Source organism: Pseudophryne corroboree, chromosome 10 (assembly GCF_028390025.1).
Source record: "Pseudophryne corroboree isolate aPseCor3 chromosome 10, aPseCor3.hap2, whole genome shotgun sequence".
Lineage (NCBI taxonomy): Eukaryota > Metazoa > Chordata > Amphibia > Anura > Myobatrachidae > Pseudophryne > Pseudophryne corroboree.
The window spans coordinates 10,182,312-10,204,351 of NC_086453.1; the positions used below are offsets into that span (position 1 = coordinate 10,182,312).

A 22,040-nucleotide genomic window follows, 5' to 3' on the forward strand; every position below is an offset into this window, starting at 1 on the left:
GGCTGTTTGATTTTACGGGACAATATTTCAAAAGTGTGCTCCTTCCAGAAGTGTGTGCAGTTGTATAACAATACTAACCCTGCCTGATTCGGATGACTGAAAGGCTATTTGGAGAAGGAAAGTCATACTTGTTCATTGAAGTGAACAAACCATTGTGCCTAATTATCGGGACTGTCATTGTAGCATTCACCAATATTAAGTTCAGAGATATATATTATCCATTTGTTAGTATGATTTTCAATTAATAAAATTTAGCATATTGTTGGATTATATTTAATTAATATGTGATACTGGCCGGTATCTTTGTCGTATGTATTTATGTATTTTTATATTTATATATATTTTTTATCATTTTGTGTATATGTATTTTTTTAAAAAAAAAGATAAATTTGAATCTCACAAACTTAAGTGGACAGCGCTGTCTCATTCTTTGTTGTTATAGACCCTGGAGACCAACACAAAATGTTTTTCCCCCAGCCGCGCTGTATAATATGTTATCCGCCAATTATGTGCCCCCCCCCCCCCCTCTTTTTTAAACACCCCTTCACCGTGTGTAAGCAGGGGAGAGTCCGGGGAGCTTCCTCTCAGCGGTGCTGTGGAGAGAAAATGGCACTGGTGAGTGCTGAGGGAAGAAGCCCCGCCCCCTCGGCGGCGGGCTTCTGTCCCGCTCAAAGTTATTAAAAAATGGCGGGGGCTCTTTTATATACATGTACAGTGCCCACCTGTACATGTATATCGTCTTTTGCCATAAGAGAGGTGTTCTATCGCTGCCGAGGGCGCCCCCCCTGCGCCCTTACAGTGAACGGAGTATGTGAGGTGTATGGGAGCAATGACGCACAGCTGCGCGTTACCTCAGTGAAGCTCTGAAGGCTTCTGCCGCCTGAGACGTCTTCTGACTTCGTTTCTTCTGGCTCTGTGAGGAGAACGGCGGCGCGGCTCCGGGGGTGGACGCCCAGGAAGAACCTCTGTTCACCCCCTCTGGAGCTAATGGTGTCCAGTAGCCTAGGAAGCAGAGCCTATCTTAATGAAGAAGGTCTGCTCCTCTCTCCTCAGTCCCTCGATGCAGGGAGCCTGTTGCCAGTAGTGCTCCCTGTAAAAATGTAGAAAAAGTCCAAACAAAAATGCTTTCTAGGCAGAGAACTCAGGGGAGCTCCCTGCAGTGCACCCATCTTGCTCTGGGCACAGTGTAAAACTGAGGTCTGGAGGAGGGGCATAGAGGGAGGAGCCAGTGCACACCCAGAATCCAAAGCTTTCTTAAAATGCCATATCTCCTGCGGAGCCCGTCTATTCCCCATGGTCCTTACGGAGTCCCAGCATCCTCAAGGACGTTAGAGAAATGTATATTTATACTGAAGAACTCTCGCTAGGAAACATCTAAAAAGGCAGAATTTTATTATTCGAGTAACGAAAGCAGAATCAGATATTCAGGCCCCTCACGTTTTCATTACAGAGATGTTGGAAAGTGCAGCGCAGTACTCCCTGCTGTCCCCGCAAGCACTTTCCATGCCTCTTAGGTAACAGATAAGGGACAAGCATATTGTCAGGGACTCTCTGCTGCCATCCGGTCACTGGTGGGACTGCCATCTCCTCCTACATGTCAGTGACCCATCATACAACACAGGGCAGGAGGCACCGACCACAGTATTATTGAGATGGGATTCAAATAATTCTCTGTTTAATTGGCAAACCGTTTTAATAGTTATTCCAGATATATATATTAATTAGCGGAGAAACACAGGCATTAACATATTTCAGATCCGATACGGGCTTCAGCGAGGTATGGCAGTGTCCGTTGCGGTAACACTCAGCACAGAACGGAAGACTGACCATTTTAATTAAGCAAATATTAAAACGTGTACAATTCATCCAATTACTTCTTCACATCCTTAAAGCGCAGCATATTAAGAGGCTTCAGAAACGCCTTGCAGTGTCCATCAGCGCAATAGGCGGGGTTCAGGAAAGTCCAGCGCTACGCGAGATGGGATCAGTTATGCCGCGGCAGCTCTCTCCTTATAGGTTGCCATCATTTTCTTGATTTCAGCAATAGCTTTGCCAGGATTTAAGCCCTAGAAAAGAACAAAGATGGTGTCAGCTACAAGCCTCCAGTTACGTCAACCTAGCCGACACCTGGACACAACTCAGCACTTCCTGTACTGGGGGGCAATAGCATGTACTACCCACCGCCACTGCACCCGTATTCAGCAACTGTAGTCACCAGTACAGTAATGCGACGCTAAGTGGCGACTGCCTCTTACTGGTGCCCCATATATACTGCGGCGGAGGATACACCCCATAACGCTGTATATTTACAACAGGCACCAGAAAGGGGTTATACTACGTGGGCTCTTTTGGCTCGGTTATCTGAGGACGACAATCGGTGGTACTCTGCATTACATTATAGAAGTTCACCTTTCCTGCCAGGATCCCGGATGGAGAACTTAATGTGTTAGATATTATGTTACGCAACAGCTCTGGTAATCATTGGGTTCACTGGCTTAGTCAGAAAACAAGGTTACAACATGGCTGAAGGTCTCTAGAACCAATCACTGGGAGCTCGTGGTATCCGCAGCGTGGCAGGATGTGTAAGGTCGTAGGTGGGCTGCACGCGGACTAAAGTTACAGATACCGTAACCCTATTTATATGAGCCCGCCCCTTTCCATAGATTACACAGCGGATCTCACCTTGGGGCACGTCCTTGTGCAGTTCATGATGGTGTGGCAGCGGTACAAGGAGAAGGGGTCCTGCAGCTTGGCCAATCGCTCCTCTGTGTAGTCATCTCTAGAGTCAATCATCCAGCGATAAGCCTGAAACCCGCAGCAAGGAGGAGAATCAGTGACAACATACTCGCTCACCATACCCCGATACATGATTACAGACCCCCACCTCCCTTACACAGGTACAGGTCATCTGATTAAACTAGTATTGGGTAAAGCACATTATAATTGACAATTACAGCACAACAGGCTGAATTGTGTATAGCGAGCGTCTCTCACTGACCAGGCAGCAGGGGATGCCTCGTGTATAGCGAGCGTCTCTCACTGACCAGGCAGCAGGGGATGCCTCGTGTATAGCGAGCGTCTCTCACTGACCAGGCAGCAGGGGATGCCTCGTGTATAGCGAGCGTCTCTCACTGACCAGGCAGCAGGGGATGCCTCGTGTATAGCGAGCGTCTCACTGACCAGGCAGCAGGGATACCTCGTGTATAGCGAGCGTCTCTCACTGACCAGGCAGCAGGGATACCTCGTGTATAGCGAGCGTCTCTCACTGACCAGGCAGCAGGGGATGCCTCGTGTATAGCGAGCGTCTCACTGACCAGGCAGCAGGGGATGCCTCGTGTATAGCGAGCGTCTCACTGACCAGGCAGCAGGGGATGCCTCGTGTATAGCGAGCGTCTCACTGACCAGGCAGCAGGGGATACCTCGTGTATAGCGAGCGTCTCACTGACCAGGCAGCAGGGGATGCCTCGTGTATAGCGAGCGTCTCTCTGACCAGGCAGCAGGGATACCTCATGCATAGCGAGCGTCTCACTGACCAGGCAGCAAGGGATGCCTCGTGTATAGCGAGCGTCTCTCACTGACCAGGCAGCAGGGGATGCCTCGTGTATAGCGAGCGTCTCTCTGACCAGGCAGCAGGGGATGCCTCGTGTATAGCGAGCGTCTCTCTGACCAGGCAGCAGGTATGCCTCGTGTATAGCGAGCGTCTCACTGACCAGGCAGCAGGGATACCTCGTGTATAGCGAGCGTCTCTCACTGACCAGGCAGCAGGGGATGCCTCGTGTATAGCGAGCGTCTCACTGACCAGGCAGCAGGGGATGCCTCGTGTATAGCGAGCGTCTCACTGACCAGGCAGCAGGGGATGCCTCGTGTATAGCGAGCGTCTCACTGACCAGGCAGCAGGGGATGCCTCGTGTATAGCGAGCGTCTCACTGACCAGGCAGCAGGGGATGCCTCGTGTATAGCGAGCGTCTCTCTGACCAGGCAGCAGGGATACCTCATGCATAGCGAGCGTCTCACTGACCAGGCAGCAAGGGATGCCTCGTGTATAGCGAGCGTCTCTCACTGACCAGGCAGCAGGGGATGCCTCGTGTATAGCGAGCGTCTCTCTGACCAGGCAGCAGGAATGCCTCGTGTATAGCGAGCGTCTCTCTGACCAGGCAGCAGGGATACCTCGTGTATAGCGAGCGTCTCTCACTGACCAGGCAGCAGGGGATGCCTCGTGTATAGCGAGCGTCTCTCTGACCAGGCAGCAGGGGATACCTCGTGTATAGCGAGCGTCTCACTGACCAGGCAGCAGGGGATACCTCGTGTATAGCGAGCATCTCACTGACCAGGCAGCAGGGGATGCCTCGTGTATAGCGAGCGTCTCTCTGACCAGGCAGCAGGGGATACCTCGTGTATAGCGAGCGTCTCTCTGACCAGGCAGCAGGGATACCTCGTGTATAGCGAGCGTCTCACTGACCAGGCAGCAGGGATACCTCGTGTATAGCGAGCGTCTCTCACTGACCAGGCAGCAGGGATACCTCGTGTATAGCGAGCGTCTCTCTGACCAGGCAGCAGGGGATGCCTCATGTATAGCGAGCGGCTCTCACTGACCAGGCAGCAGGGGATGCCTCATGTATAGCGAGCGGCTCTCACTGACCAGGCAGCAGGGATGTCTCATGTATAGCGAGCGTCTCTCTGACCAGGCAGCAGGGATACCTCGTGTATAGCGAGCGTCTCACTGACCAGGCAGCAGGGGATACCTCGTGTATAGCGAGCGTCTCTCTGACCAGGCAGCAGGGGATACCTCGTGTATAGCGAGCGTCTCACTGACCAGGCAGCAGGGGATACCTTGTGTATAGCGAGCGTCTCTCACTGACCAGGCAGCAGGGATACCTCGTGTATAGCGAGCGTCTCTCTGACCAGGCAGCAGGTATACCTCGTGTATAGCGAGCGTCTCTCTGACCAGGCAGCAGGGGATACCTCGTGTATAGCGAGCGTCTCACTGACCAGGCAGCAGGGGATACCTCGTGTATAGCGAGCGTCTCACTGACCAGGCAGCAGGGATACCTCGTGTATAGCGAGCGTCTCTCTGACCAGGCAGCAGGTATACCTCGTGTATAGCGAGCGTCTCTCTGACCAGGCAGCAGGTATACCTCGTGTATAGCGAGCGTCTCTCTGACCAGGCAGCAGGGGATACCTCGTGTATAGCGAGCGTCTCACTGACCAGGCAGCAGGGGATGCCTCGTGTATAGCGAGCGTCTCACTGACCAGGCAGCAGGGACACCTCGTGTATAGCGAGCGTCTCACTGACCAGGCAGCAGGGATACCTCGTGTATAGTGAGCGTCTCTCCCTGACCAGGCAGCAGGGGATGCCTCGTGTATAGCGAGCGTCTCTCACTGACCAGGCAGCAGGGACGTCTCATGTATAGCGAGCGTCTCTCACTGACCAGGCAGCAGGGATACCTCGTGTATAGTGAGCGTCTCTCACTGACCAGGCAGCAAGGACACCTCATGTATAGCGAGCGTCTCTCACTGACCAGGCAGCACGGATACCTCATGTATAGCGAGCGTCTCTGACCAGGCAGCAAGGACGCCTCGTGTATAGCGAGCGTCTCTCTGACCAGGCAGCAAGGACGCCTCATGTATAGCAAGCGTCTCACTGACCAGGCAGCAGGGATGTCTAGTGTACAGCGAGCGTCTCTCATTGACCAGGCAGCAGGAATACCTCATGTATAGCGAGCATCTCTCACTGACCAGGCAGCAAGGACGCCTCATGTATAGCGAGCGTCTCACTGACCAGGCAGCAGGGATACCTCATGTATAGCGAGCGTCTCACTGACCAGGCAGCAGGGATACCTCGTGTATAGCGAGCGTCTCTCACTGACCAGGCAGCAGGGATGTCTAGTGTACAGCGAGCGTCTCTCATTGACCAGGCAGCAGGAATACCTCATGTATAGCGAGCATCTCTCACTGACCAGGCAGCAAGGACGCCTCATGTATAGCGAGCGTCTCACTGACCAGGCAGCAGGGATACCTCATGTATAGCGAGCGTCTCACTGACCAGGCAGCAGGGATACCTCGTGTATAGCGAGCGTCTCTCACTGACCAGGCAGCAAGGACGCCTCATGTATAGCGAGCGGCTCTCACTGACCAGGCAGCAAGGACGCCTCATGTATAGCGAGCGGCTCTCACTGACCAGGCAGCAGAGATATCTCGTGTATAGCGAGCGTCTCTCTCACTGACCAGGCAGCAGGGACGTCTCATGTATAGCGAGCGTCTCACTGACCAGGCAGCAGGGACACCTCATGTATAGCAAGCGTCTCACTGACCAGGCAGCAAGGACGCCTCATGTAGAGCAAGCGGCTCTCACTGACCAGGCAGCAGGGATATCTCATGTATAGCGAGCGTCTCTCTCACTGACCAGGCAGCAGGGACAGCTACAGGAGAGGTTACTGTGCTAGAATGTGACCACAAGCTCCTTACCTGCATGAGAACCGCAGGTCCGAGGTACTTGTCTGCATTCCACCAATAGCTGGGACAACTCGTGCTGCAGCAGGCACACAGGATGCACTCGTACAGCCCGTCCTGTACAGAGAGAGAACAGATCAGAGGATTGCTCAGGGACGAGAGGGGAAATCACATGCTTACAATAAAGCACAACATTATTTAGTATGTAAGCTCTCACAAGCAGGGCCCTTCTCCCCTCATGTGCTTTTCCTTACTAAGACTAGCTTCTACGCCTTACATCGGCACCTAGTCTTCAGTTTCTGCCACCCTGCCGCTTATGTCCGTGTCCTGTCCCCTGATGCAGCAATGTCTATATACCCTGTACTTGTCCTGCACTGTAAGTCGCTGTTTTCTCTTTTTGATAATTTGTTTGTGTTTTTTTAGGTGCTGCGGAAACCTTGTGGCGCTATATAAAGAATAGTAGTCACATGGAATATGATCTGCAAACAACTAAAGACGAATCGTCCCTCACATACTTAGTATAGGGAAAATAGGATTTTGGTACTTACCAGGTAAATCCTTTTCTTTGAATCCATAGGGGGCACTGGAGTACTCTTGGGATATGGACGGCTTAGCAGAAACAAAGGCACTGAATATTTAAATTTAGAACTCTCCACCCCTCCATATCCCCGAGTACCTCAGTGTTTTTTACTGAGCCGAACAGGAACTATAGAGAGGTTGACAATGGAGAATTCCTATAACATAACGGACAACAACAAAGTTGACACATAACGTTACTGACAACGAAACAGTTGACACCATAACCGATAGAACCTTATAATTTGAACCAGTCGGTGAAAATAAGAATTTACTTACCGATAATTCTATTTCTCGTAGTCCGTAGTGGATGCTGGGAACTCCGTAAGGACCATGGGGAATAGCGGCTCCGCAGGAGACTGGGCACAAAAAAGAAAGCTTTAGGACTACCTGGTGTGCACTGGCTCCTCCCCCTATGACCCTCCTCCAAGCCTCAGTTAGGATACTGTGCCCGGACGAGCGTACACAATAAGGAAGGATTTTGAATCCCGGGTAAGACTCATACCAGCCACACCAATCACACCGTACAACTTGTGATATGAAACCCAGTTAACAGCATGATAACAGAGGAGCCTCTAAATAGATGGCTCACAACAAGAACCCGATTAGTTAACAATAACTATGTACAAGTATTGCAGACAATCCGCACTTGGGATGGGCGCCCAGCATCCACTACGGACTACGAGAAATAGAATTATCGGTAAGTAAATTCTTATTTTCTCTGACGTCCTAGTGGATGCTGGGAACTCCGTAAGGACCATGGGGATTATACCAAAGCTCCCAAACGGGCGGGAGAGTGCGGATGACTCTGCAGCACCGAATGAGAGAACTCCAGGTCCTCCTCAGCCAGGGTATCAAATTCATAGAATTTTGCAAACGTGTTTGCCCCTGACCAAGTAGCTGCTCGGCAAAGTTGTAAAGCCGAGACCCCTCGGGCAGCCGCCCAAGATGAGCCCACCGTCCTTGTGGAATGGGCTTTTATTGATTTAGGCTGCGGTAATCCTACCGCAGAAAGCGCCAGCTGAATAGTGCTACAAATCCAGCGCGCAATAGACTGCTTAGAAGCAGGAGCACCCAGCTTGTTGGGTGCCATCAGGATAAACAGCGAGTCAGTTTTCCTGACTCTAGCCGTCCTGGAAAAATAAAATTTTCAGGGCCCTGACTACGTCCAGCAACTTGGAATCCTCCAAGTCCCCAGTAGCCGCAGGCACCACAATAGGTTGGTTCAAGTGAAAACCTGAGACCACCTTCGGGAGTAACTGAGGACGAGTCCTCAACTCTGCCCTATCCATATAGAAAATCAGATAAGGCCTTTTACATGACAAAGCCGCCAATTCTGACACACGCCTGGCCAAGGCCAACAGCATGACCACTTTCCACGGGAGATACTTTAGCTCCATGGTTTTAAGTGGCTCTACCCATGCGACTTTAGGAAATCCAACACCACGTTGAGATCCAAAAAGTGCCACAGGAGGCACAAAAAGGAGGCTGAATATGTAGTACTCCTTTAACCAGTCTGAACTTCAGGCAGTGAAGCCAGTTCTTTCTGGAAGAAATTCGACAGAGCCCAAATCTGGACCTTGATGGACCCCAATTTGAGGCCCAAACGTCACCCCTGCTTGCAGGAAGTGCAGGAATCGACATAGTTGAAATTCCTCCGTCGGGGCCTTCATGGCCTCCCACCAAGCAACAAATCTTCGCCAAACGCGGCGATAATGTCTTGCGGTGACATCCTTCCTGGCTATGATCAGGGTAGGGATGACTTCCTTCGGAATACCCGTTTCCTTTAGGATCCGGTGTTCTACCGCCATGCCGTCAAACGCAGCCGCGATAAGTCTTGGAACAGACAGGGTCCCTGCTGCAGCAGGTCTTGTCTGAGCGGCAGAGGCCAAGGGTCCTCTGCCAGCATCTCTTGAAGTTCCGGGTACCAAGCTCTTCATGGCCAATCCGGAACCCAGAGTATGGTTTTCACTCCTCGCCTTCTTATTATTCTCAGTACCTTGGGTATGAGAGGTAGAGGAGGAGACACATAAACCGACTGGTACACCCATGGTGTCACTAGAGCGTCCCCAGCGATCGCCTGAGGGTCCCTTGACCTGGCGCCATATCTTTTCAACTTCTTGTTGAGGCGGGACGCCATCATGTCCACCCGTGGTCATTACCAACGGTTTACCCGCATTTGGAAAACTTCTGGATGAAGTCCCCATTCTCCTGGGTGTAGGTCGCCCATCGGAGAATCCTTGTGGCTTCTGCCATCGCCATCCTGCTTCTTGTGCCGCCCTGTCTGTTTACATGGGCGACCGCCGTGATGTCGTCTGATTGGATCAGTACCGGCTGGTTCTGAAGCAGGGGCCTTGCTTGGCTTAGGGTATTGTAAATGGCCCTTAGCTGCAGAATATTTATGTGAAGCGAAATCTCCTTGGAAATTTCTTCCCTGTGTGACTGCACCCCAGCCCCGAAGGCTGGCCTCCGTGGTCACCAGGACCCAGTCCTGTATTCCGAATCTGCGGCCCTCTAGTAGATGAGCCCTCTGCAGCCACCACAGCAGCGACACCCTGTTTCTTGCTGACAGGGTTATCCGCTGTTGTATCTGTAGATGGGACCCGGACCATTAGTCCCACAGGTCCCACTGGAACGTCCTTGCGTGGAGTCTTCCGAATGGAATTATGCTTCGTACGAAGCTACCATTTTTCCCAGGACTCGTGTGCATTGATGTACCGACACCTGTCCTGGTTTTAGGATGTCTCTGACTAGAGATGACAATTCCTCGGCTTTTTCCACTGAAAGAAACACTCTTTTCTGGTCTGCGTTCAGAAACATTCCCAGGAACAGAAGACGTGTCGTCGGGACCAGCTGTGACTTTGGAATATTGAGAATCCAGTCGTGCTGTTGTAGCACTTCTGCTACCCCCACTACCAACTGTTCTTTGGACCTCGCCTTTATCAGGAGATCGTCCAAGTACGGGAAAATAAAAACTTTCTTCTTGCGAAGGAGTATCGTCACTTCGGCCATTACCTAGGTAAAGACCTTCGGTGCCGTGGACAACTCCAACGGCCGCGTCTGGAACTGATAGTGACAGTCCTGTACCACATATCTGAGGTACTCCTGGTGAGGGGGGTAAATGGGGACATGCAGGTACGCATCCTTGATGTCCAGGGAGACCCTGTAATCCCCCTCGTCCAGGCTCGTAATAACCGCCCTGAGCGATTCCATCTTGAACTTGAATCTTCTGATATAAAAGTTTAAGTATTTTAATTTCAAGATGGTTTTCACCGAACCGTTTCGGTACCACAACTACTGTGGAATAGTAACCCCTTCCTTGCTGAAGGAGGGGTACCTTGACAATCACTTGTTGTGATTATAGTGTTGAATATCCACCAACACCGTCTCCCTGGCAGAGGGAGGTGCCGGTAAGGCAGATTTTAGGAAACGGCGGGGGGAAGAACGTCTCGAACTCCAGCCTGTACCCCTGAGATACTGCTTGAAGGACCCAGGGATCCATGTGAGAGAGCCCACTGTCCGCTGAAATATCTGAGACGGGCCCCCACCGTACCCGGGTCCGCCTGAGCAGCCCCAGCACTATGCTGTGGACCTACCGGACGCAGGGAGGACTTCTGCTCTTGGGAACTAGCTGTGTGTTGCAGCTTTTTTCCTCTACCTTTGCCTCTCGGCAGAAAGGATGAGCCTCTAGCCCTCTTGCTTTTCTGGGGCCGAAAGGACTGTACTTGATGATACGGTGCTTTCCTTTGTTGTGGGGTAGCCTGTGGCAAAAAAATCGATTTCCCAGCAGTAGCTGTGGAAACGAGGTCTGAAAAACTATCCCCACACAGTTTTACCCCCTTATAGGGCAACTTCCATGTGCCGATTCGAGTCGGCATCGCCTGACCATTGTCAAGTCCATAACCCCCGTCTGGCGGCAATGGACCTAGCGCTTATTTTTGATGCCAGCCGGCAAATATCCCTCTGAGCATCACGCATGTATAAGACCACGTCTTTTATATGCTCTATTTTCAGCAAAATATTGTCCCTATCCATAGTTATTTTCCGACAGGGAATCTGACCACGCAGCGGGAGCACTGCACATCCATGCCGAAGCAACGGCTGGTCGCAATATAATGCCCTAGTGTGTGACCATATCTTATAGGGTAACCTCCTGCTTTCTATCAGCAGGTTCCTTCAGGGCGGCCGTATCCGGAGACGGTAGTGCCACCTTTTCTGATAAGCGTGTAAGCGCTGTATCTACCCTATGGGGTGTTTCCCCGCGTGACCTATCCTCTGGCGGGAAAGGGTACGCTGCCAATAACCGTTGTAGAAATTATCAATTTCTTACCGGGGGAAGACCACTCTTCCTCACACACCTCATTTAATTTCTCAGATGCAGGAAAAACTACTAATAGTTTTCTCTCACCAAACACAATACCCTTTTATGTGGTACCTGGGGTATAATCATAAATGTGTAATACATTTTTCATTGCCTCAATCCTGTAACGGGTGGACCTATTTGGAGGGTACACCAGTCTCATCGATGTCGACACTGGAGTCAGTATCCGTGTCGACATCTGTGTCTGTTATTTGAGGTAGCGGGCGATTTTAAAGCCCCCCATGACATTTGATACGCTGGAACAGGCACAAGCTGAGTAGCCGGCTGTTCCGTGTCGTCGACCTTTTATGTAAAGAGTTGACACTTTGACATAATCCTTCCATAAGTTCAACCACCCCGGTGTCGACCCCGCAGGGGGTGACAACATATTTACAGGCATTCGCTCCGCCTCCACCTCATTATCCTCCACATACCTGTCGATACAGCCGTACCGACACACAGCACACACACAGGGAATGCTCTGATAGAGGACAGGACCCCACAAAGCCCTTTGGGGAGACAGAGGGAGAGTATGCCAGCACACACCAGGGCGCCATATATCACAGGGATAGCACCTATAAAAAAGTGTTTTCCCTTATAGCTGCATATATTTGTATACTGCGCCTAAATTGTGCCTCCCCTCTCTTTTTAACCCTTTCTGTAGTGTATTAACTGCAGGGGAGAGCCAGGGAGCTTCCCTCCAACGGAGCTGTGAGGGAAAATGGCGCCAGTGTGCTGAGGAGATAGGCTCCGCCCCCTTCTCGGCGGACTTTTCTCCCGCTTTTTTCTGGAATCTGGCAGGGGTTAATATACATCCATATAGCCCTGGGGGTTATATGTGATGTATTTTTGCCAGCCAAGGTGTTTATATTGCTGCTCAGGGCGCCCCCCCCCAGCTCCCTGCACCCATCAGTGACCGGAGTGTGTGGTGTGCATGAGGAGCAATGGCGCACAGCTGCAGTGCTGTGCGCTACCTTAGTGAAGACTGATGTCTTCTGCCGCCGATTTTCCGGACCTCTTCTTGCTTCTGGCTCTGTAAGGGGGCCGGCGAAGCGGCTCTGGGACCGGACTCCGAGGCTGGGCCTGTGTTCGGTCCCTCTGGAGCTAATGGTGTCCAGTAGCCTAAGAAGCCCAAGCTGGCTGCAAGCAGGCAGGTTCGCTTCTTCTCCCCTTAGTCCCTCGATGCAGTGAGCCTGTTGCCAGCAGGTCTCACTGAAAATAAAAAACCTAAAACTAACTTTTTCTAAGAAGCTCAGGAGAGCCCCCTAGATTGCACCCAGCTCGGTCGGGCACAAAAATCTAACTGAGGCTTGGAGGAGGGTCATAGGGGGAGGAGCCAGTGCACACCAGGTAGTCCTAAAGCTTTCTTTTTTGTGCCCAGTCTCCTGCGGAGCCGCTATTCCCCATGGTCCTTACGGAGTTCCCAGCATCCACTAGGACGTCAGAGAAAATGTGTTACCATAAGATCCCCTGAACTTAATACAACCCAGGTAAAACTGCTCTGGGTGGGCGTCCAGTGCCCCCTATGGATTCAAAGAAAAGGATTTACCTGGTAAGTACCAAAATCCTATTTTCTTTTTCATCCACTAGGGGTCACTGGAGTACTCTTGGGACGTACCAAAGCTTCCCCCGTGGGCGGGAGAGCTGTTTGACAACTGTAACACGAGGCGGCCAAAGCTAGATGCTGATGCCGCAAACGTATCAAACTTGTAAAAGCGCACAAACGTGTGCACTGAAGACCATGTAGCCGCACGGTCAAGCTGCGTCGTAGAAGCTCCACGACCAGCTGACCATGACGTTCCCACAGAACCTGTGGGATGAGCTATTACTGATGTAGGCGACTGTAACCTAGCCTTAAGGTAAGCCTGACGTATAGTCAGTTTTATCCATCTGGATAAGGTCTGCTGAGAAGCTGGCCAACCCCACTTGGCAGCATCATAGAGAACAAACAACGTATCCGCATTACGAACCGTAGACGTTCGGGACATATAAACGCGTAATGCGCGTACCACATTCAAAATTCTAGAATGTGCTGTCAACACAGGAACCACTATTGGTTGATTGATGTGAAAAGATGACACTATCTTTGGTAAGAAATCGGGATTCGTCCGAAGTTCCGCTCTGTCATCAGGAAACACCAAATACGGTGGCTTGCATGACAAGGCACCCAAATTTGAAAAACGCCTTGCCAAAGCTAAGGCTAGAAGAAAAATCGTTTTCCAAGTGAGAAACTTAATATCCACTTGCTGTAAGGGTTCAAAATATGAAGACTGTAAGAAATCTGAACCCAGATTCAAGTCCTATGGCGCTGTAGGTGGAATAAATGGAGGCTGTACTCTGAGGACACCCTGCAGAAAAGTGTGTACCGACGGCAATAGAGCCAATCGTCTTTGAAAATAAATTGACAACACACATACCTGCACCTTCAGTGTAGATAAACGCAGTCCTCCATCCAACCCCGTCTGTAAAAATAACAGAATACGGAATAACTTGAAAGATGATGTCGGAAACTTCCGAGCTTCACACCAACCTATATACAGTAGGCACGCCAAATTCTGTAATAATGAGCTGCCGTAACCGGCTTCCTAGCTCGTAACATGGTTGGTATAACCGATACTGTAATGCCCTCTCTTCTTAAGAGGGCGGTCTCAACAACCACCCCGTCAAACGCAGGCGCGCTAAATAGGGGTAAAAGAACGGACCCTGTTGTAACAGGTCTGGACGTAGTATGAGCGGCCAAGGATCGTCTGCGAGTAGTCCGCGGAGATTCGAGAACCAAGCTCTCTGAGACCAATGAGGCATCACTAGTATGACTGTGACGGACTCTCTTGTGATCTGTTTTAGCAACTGAGAGAGCAGCGGAAAACGGTGGAAACAGATACACGAGGCTGTACGACCACGCAATTGTGAGAGCATCCACCGCCACTGCCCTTGGATCTGTCGTTCTGGACACATACTGGGGCGTTTGTAATTGTGGCGAGATGCCATCATGTCCACCTGAGGGTAACCCCACCTGTGGACCAACATGTGAAACACCTCTGGATTTAATGCCCAGTCTCCTGGATGAAAATCCCGACGGCTGAGATCATCCGTCTAGCAGTTGTCCACTCCCGGAATGAACCCAGTCGACAATATCACCTTGTGGTATTCTGGGCAATTGAGGATTCGAGCTACTTCCCGCATTGCCATGCGGCTTCTCGTTCCTCCCTGGTTGTTGTGTATGCGACTGCCGTTGCATTTTCTGACTGCACTTGGGACAGTCTGAGAGCGAAGCATGTAGTGCATTGTAAATTGCACGGAGTTCCAGGACATTATAGACAGCAATCTGTCGTGATCCGCCTGTCGCTGACCATTTTAAACTACAACTCCCCAACCTCTGAGACTCTCGCCCAGAGTAACGACACCCTCGCCCCCCTGTGGGGAATCTGCCTATGTGAGGGCGACCACTGCTGTTGAAATGGACGCGAGTGAAAACCTCCGAACTGAAGCACTTCGAAAGCCCATCATTGTTCCTAATAAGCGAATACACAAATGTACCGATAGTGTGCGTGGCTTGAGCACTAATTGTACCAGATGGCGTATAATCTGTACTTTCTGGTGTAGTAGGTAAATTTTGATTTACCGTATCTGGAATCATACCTAGGAATTGAAGTCGTTGAGACGGAATTAGATGCGATTGTTTTTAAAGTTGACACTGCAACCGTGGTGTATGTTAGCAGCGCAAGTCGGAGGAGCATCTGTTGAGACGGAGCTCTTATGAGCAGATAGTCTAAGTATGGAACGATTGTCACTGCCAGGGATCTGAGATGAGCTATCATCACAAACATCACTTTGGTGAATACCCGAGGCGCTGACAAGAGGCCAAACGGTAGAGCCTGAAACTGTTAATGGTTGTGGCGTATTGCAAAACGCAAGAACCTGTGATGAGGTGACCAAACCGGAATGTGCAAGTACGCATCCTGGAGATCAAGCGCAATTATTCAATTTTGTGGCTCCAAATATGCAAATACTGACCGCAGAAATTCCATCTTCAATCTGTAGTAAGTGACTTACTAATTGAGACTGCGACGGAGACCTCCGGCTTCGGTACCACAAACAGAGGGGAATAATAACCCTGACTTTGTTGGTGTACCAGGCCTGGAAATAAAAACTGCTGAATCCAGCAGAGACTGAATGGCAACCTGCCAAAACGCCTTCTTGTCGTCCGATAGAGGCAGTCCTGCCTTGAAAAATCGCAGTGGCGGGAGACAGCTTTCTTTTAACCCTAAATAGCGGATACATCCATGAGTGGATGTCTGGAAACCCGGCAAATGTAACGTGTAAAGGCGCGCTCCCACAATTGGAAATTCGAGATGGGCTGGGAGCCCGTCAAGCCACTGGCTTGTTGTGACTTTAGCGCCCTGGCGTTACAAGGCGTGACTGTTTTTGTACCACAGCCTTGAAAAGACTGAAGTCTAAAGGTTTTAAACGCCGGACCAGAGTATTTCCGACTTGATACCGGAGGAGGCAATGGCGTGAAATTAGACTTTCCCCCAAACAACTTCTGGCCTTGTCGTGCTGTAACTAGCGAAGATGAAAATCGAGAAGCGAGCTAACAGGCGGCAGCAGAAGCTGTACAGAGATACTCAGCAGCTTCTCAGATGTGATTAACGATAAATATAACGTGATCGTCATTGTTTCCATACATAGAGCGCCCTAGTGACTCAAATGTATCTTGGGTCTTTATAAGGTTTGACACAGACGAATTCACCAATGGCGGATTCTCCAATTTAGATGTCACTGTGTGGAAACGGGGAAATAGACTTAAATCTTAGTAAGATATCCTAAATAAGAAGCCCATTGAAGATCTGTCGTTTAGTAAATACGACGGATTAGATGTTAGAGGCTCCTTAGTCTCTGTAAATTTCAGAGACTGACTCACTGGTCATTAGCAATGTATGGTTGTCAAAACCCGCACTATCGGACTACTGGTGTAATGTGGCCTTCTCACTCGTATTTAGCGCTGTGAGGTTTGACATAGAATTGTCAGACTGCAACATAGCAGAAATGTTTAAATTATAAGACCAGTTAAATTAACACCCTGGTACCCAAAGTGAAGTTGGACCTTTGGAAAGGCTGAGACTCCTCCGTTAGAGCTGGCGGAGTAACTTCCGAGTCTTACCGCTCCTGTCGAGCGGAGTCAATTTGAATTGCCAATGCTTAACATAGGATCTGGGAATGAACCGGCTTCCGGAGTGGAAACCTACAAAACATACTGAACATGTGGTAGATTTATGTACAGACATTGTAGTAAAACTTATTTTTAGTCTGTGCTGGAGCCTTACTCCTTATACAGACAGACAACCCAATAGCCAAAGGACCGACACTTGCACGACTCAGTAAAATTATTACTTAAGGTGTGTAATATATATATTTATGGCCGAAATGCAGTTCACATGGCCAGCCTATGTGAAACCTGAACCAAAATTCCCACTAACACCCCTGCGCCTCCTGTGGAGTAGAGATGTAGGGCAGGAACGTTCTGGAATTACAAACTGGAAGAAACAGGAAGCATGGTTAAAATGGCCCCCATGCCATGCTGACACTGATAATCACAGGACAGGTTACAATACCTGCTGCAGTGTGAATATAGGCTCAATAGCCTATTATACAGTGATAATCAATACATGCCTCCAGTGTTAATATAGGCTCCTCAATAGCCTATTATACAGTGATAATCAATACATGCCTCCAGTGTTAATATAGGCTCAATAGCCTATTATACAGTGATAATCAATACATGCCTCCAGTGTTAATATAGGCTCCTCAATAGCCTATTATACAGTGATAATCAATACATGCCTCCAGTGTTAATATAGGCTCAATAGCCTATTATACAGTGATAATCAATACATGCCTCCAGTGTGAATATAGGCTCAATAGCCTATTATACAGTGATAATCAATACATGCCTCCAGTGTTAATATAGGCTCCTCAATAGCCTATTATACAGTGATAATCACAGGCATATAGGCTCTACCTGCTGACTGCAGTTTAATATAGGGATCTCTCTATTAATATAGATATGGTAGTTCCCTTTACATTCCCTTGCAGCCGCGCTGTAATCAGCCAGGTCCCCCCCCCCCCCCCTTCCCCCTGTACTCCCTGTAGCGCTGTGTCTCAGCGGGGAGCGCCGGGAAGCTCATTGCAGGGAGGCGAGAGACATGTCTTGCAGAGCAGCGGAGGTTGGCTGGCCGGAGCGGCGCGTAGCGGCTTCCGGCGTCGCTAGCCGAGCTGCGGCGGTTCTCCCCCTCTCAGCGCTGGCATGCAATACAGCGCTGACGGAGCGTCTGGGGCGGCCGGACGGAGCGGCTGGGGCGGCCGGCTGTATGAGCGGGCGGCATTACAAACACTGACCCCACACAGCGGGGCGGCAGCCTGCGCTGACCGCCCCGTTTCCCCAGCATACCTTGTTGCAGGGAGGCCAGCGACGGGCTTCTATCTGTAAGCTCCGAGCTCTTCAGTTTATGGCTGCAACGGGGCTTCTATCTGTAAGCTCCGTCCAGCTGTTGCAGGAGGCAGTGAGCTGCGTGTGGCTGTGAGGGTGCTCTTTGTGAGGACCGACACGCCATGCGCTGTCCGTGCAGCGGCACTATCCCGGACCCATGTTTTTACAGAAACTGGGAAGGGATGTGCTAAGTGAAAAAGTAAAAATGTAAAAGTAAAAATGAAAAATTAATAAAATCTTCAACAAAGTGTGGGAACTCCACACAAGCCTTGTTAGTGCTGTGAGCACAGAAAAAACACTGAGGTACTCGGCGATATGGAGGGGTGGAGAGTTCTAAATTTAAATATTCAGTGCCTTTGTTTCTGCTAAGCCGTCCATATCCCAAGAGTACTCCAGTGACCCCTAGTGGATGAAAAAGAAAGTAGAGGGACACTGGGAGCAGCGGCTGTTTCACAGCAGCCTCACGCTACAGGACAATATAGATAATTACTTTCACTCATGAGACAGGAGCCAGGTTGCTGCGTCACTTAGGAATGATCACTCAATAGGCAGCGGATATAACAGGTAGCTGGGAGTACAGTGTATGACCCTTACATGCCACCTAGTGCCCAGAGAGGGGTGCTGCTGGCATTGTAGTGTACATAAGTCTTCTCACTCACCAGCTTGTCACGGTCCTCGATGGATTGGTAGTATTGCTCCTTCCCCTCGTTGGTCTCATCCTTCTTCTTCAGATAGGGCTCAATGGATTTATACTGGGCGTAGAAGTTACTTAAATCCTTGGGGGAAGAAAAAGGACACACTGAAACAGCTTCAGAGGGAGAGAGCGCCCTCTATCAGAGCACTGCATGTACTGCACCTGAATTCTCAACGTACTGACCTCAAGGGAGGAGAGCGTTATAGAATGGCCACCAACTAACCAGACACCATCACCACTTAATTCTGCAAATATTCCCAATGTTGTGGTCCTTGCCATCACCCTTCCCCCCTTCCCTCCTGTCCCCACCCCCCCTCACCCCCGGTAAATAAAACAGACACTTCGTGAGGTTCCAGCACTTACAGGAACAAGGTCCTTCACCACATACATGTGAGGCAGGGGGTAGATTTTGGAAACTTTGCTCAGGTTTTCATCGATCTTCGTGGTGCAGGCCAGAGTGTTCCCCCCGTTGATATTCATGGCACAGGAGCCACAGATACCTGGGTGCAGGTAACAAGGGGGAAGGTGTCAGTGCCCAGATAGCAGGAGTCCCCAGCAGCCCCACCCGGGAGACACTCACCCTCTCGACATGACCTGCGGAAGGTTAGCGTAGGGTCCATCTCATTCTTAATCTTAATAAGAGCATCCAAGACCATGGTGCCACACCTGTGGGTAAAGGGGAGAATGGGGTACTAGTTATATAGTGCATGTCCCGGGCACACCTGGCAGTGCCGCTCACAGCAGCTTACAGTCTATACCCCGGTAAGTGTAACAGCAGCAGAGGTTACTCCAGCACCCACCGGGCATCTCACTCCACTCACATGTTCAGGTCGATATCATAGGTCTGCATGTGCGGCTTGTCTCCGGGCTTGTCTGGGTCCCATCTGTAGACGGCAAACTTCTTCACGCGGGCTGCGGCCTGGGAGGCTGGCGCTGCGGCTGTCTGAGCGCCACGACAGGCCTGAATAAAGAGAGAAAAGATCACCGGCTGCGCCTGGATATAATCATTATCTCACAAAGTGAATGAATATATGTGATAGTGAATACTACAGAGTGCAAACATTCCCCCACAATTACCGTTCAGTGGGGGTTATTCAGTTGTTCGCAAACCATTATGTCCTGCGGGTGAATTTGCCACATTTCAGAGCACCGTTTACCGATCACTGCTCCAAACCGCAGTTGTACACCGGAAACCTATCACCCTTAACCTGGATGGACGTTGGCTGCAGAGTAACAGGGATCTGTGGACACTATAGGGGCGCACTGGGGGAAACGCTGGCCAATAAATGTTCATAAATATAAAGGTGTGTACTCTGCACTTGGGCTAGATGCAGGCTTGTGGTTCGGAGCTGCTGGGATAGAGCTCTAGGGTCTCAGGCTGTACAGCTGGAATTAAGGCTACGTACGCTCTGGGTTTATCAGAGTGTATCGCTATGGCTATGCAGTATATGTTATCGGTAGCATGGATCGCATAGCAGTGGTGGGGTCATGTTCTGAGGGTTGGGATATCAGACACTGTAATAAGCCAGATGAGACCAAACAGGTGTAGGCAACCGTTACCGAGAATTAACAATGGTCCCAAAAAGATGCAAAAATACAAATTACAAAACAACCATAACAGCGCAGTACTATAGAGTATTGCTGTTACATATACCCAATAAATGTATCACTCTTATGCCTGATTCCGCAGCATATACTTCTGCCAGGTCGGTACCACAACCCGGGCAACGTGGCCTGGTTTATAATACCCAAGCCTTGCAGCAGACGTGCAATGGTGACGCTCCCAGACACACACCGCTATAAATTACTGATAAGCCTGAAACATCAATCCGATCTTTTACTAGTCAATCAGGAAGTAAAAAGCAGGGTCTGATAATAATGTAACCACGTGCAGAACTACAGATATACACCATATTACAAAAAGAATATCCTGGAACCAGAAAAGGTTCAGAGGCGAGCGACCAAACTGATTAAGGGGATGAAGACGCTGGAATATGAGGAAAGGCTAGCTAGGCTAGGCATGTTTACACTGGAAAAGAGGAGATTACAAGGGGACATGATTAACATTTACAAATATATAAGGGGACAATACACAAAGCTTGCGGAGTCTCTGTTTTTGTTAAGATCGACACAGAGGACACGTGGACATCCGCTCAGGTTGGAGATGAGATTTCGCACACAGAGGCGAAAAGGTTTCTTCACAGTAAGGACAATACGTGTTTGGAATTCCCTTCCTGACAGTGTAGTAATGGCGGACTCGTCATTACTTTTAAGAATGGGCTAGATAAATTCCTAATGTATAAGGATATACAGGGTTATGGGGGGTAGATCACGCACTATAGTTAAAAAAAGAGAAGGAGGAATAAATACAACGGCCGACATTCACAACAGATATTAGTCCTAAAAATTATACAGTGTAGGAGACCGCTAATAGGGTGAACTCAATGAACAAACTGTCTTTTTTCTACCTCGGAAACTACGTTACTATGGGGTCTATTTACTATTTGCATGCTGTATACTGTAGCGAGATCTCACACATTGTGCGTTTGTGTGAGCCGAGCGCCGCCATCCCGCTCTATACATACATTATAATTGCGCCATGAGAATGCGAAGGCTGCATCATCAGAACGGAGAGCTGCTGCAGATACTGTATATAAACCCGATACCTCTACAGAGGGGCACAGACATCACTGATAGGTATAGGTCTTACATAAAAGACGCCACCATGTATCCATTTGTATGTAAAGATGGTGACGAGCCACACGTGTCTGAAGGAGCATAAGAGCCACAGATCTTAAATCCATCCTAATCTCAGCCCCCCTCTGCCCTGCTGCCTAACTCACCCTGTCTTCATGCCCCTGCAGCCGCCCAGCTTGCATAATAGTGGGGCCCTCTACTATGGATCTGGTCCCATGCGTGTGGATCTCTGGCTGGGGAGGAACAACCCACCCACCCTGCCGAGAAGAACATCAATCAGGAATGGTTTGCATGTGACCACTAAGAACTCACATAGCCCTACAGTGGCCGCCCTCTTTCCCAACTGGCCTGCAATTTCTACACCAACTCCCTCAGCAGGTTGCCACCCACTATCCAGGTAACCCTAATGCCTGCCATCTGCTGGTGATGCTGTAATCCCAAAGCCTAATTCTCCCACCTTCTGGGATCTCAGGGAGGGCAACAGTATTCCAGCCTTGCCTGTGGCCTGCTGACTGGGATTGGTTATTGGTCTCTCAGAGCTCCATCCAACCATCACCTACATAAGACCCTCACCTACATAAGCCCTACTAGACTACTGGATCTCCTGCCACCACCTGTGATCCAGCTCCTGCTCCGACACCGCTTTCACCCTTACTGAACCTTTTCATCATCTATGACCCCTACACTGAGATTATGTCTCTGCTGTACCCCTACTCCGTTCAGGGCTGCAGACATAGTGACTTGGGTGGTCTTTTCGAGTTGTTCGCTAGCTGCAT

General features: G+C 50.0%; 1 protein-coding gene across 1 annotated transcript in view; it reads right to left on the minus strand.

Annotated features, from left to right (window-relative positions):
- Positions 1-1,369: 1,369 nt before the first annotated feature.
- The window catches only part of SDHB (succinate dehydrogenase complex iron sulfur subunit B), a 33,395-nt gene continuing 12,724 nt past the window's right edge, over positions 1,370-22,040 (minus strand). Inside the window, exons 2-8 of the mRNA XM_063942102.1 lie at positions 19,389-19,528; positions 19,148-19,233; positions 18,931-19,067; positions 18,533-18,649; positions 6,466-6,567; positions 2,683-2,805; positions 1,370-2,066 (exon numbers count right to left, since the gene is read on the minus strand). Of these exons, the coding sequence (XP_063798172.1) occupies positions 1,989-2,066; positions 2,683-2,805; positions 6,466-6,567; positions 18,533-18,649; positions 18,931-19,067; positions 19,148-19,233; positions 19,389-19,528 (783 nt within the window). The 3' untranslated portion in view covers positions 1,370-1,988. The remainder of the gene's footprint in view (positions 2,067-2,682; positions 2,806-6,465; positions 6,568-18,532; positions 18,650-18,930; positions 19,068-19,147; positions 19,234-19,388; positions 19,529-22,040) is intronic.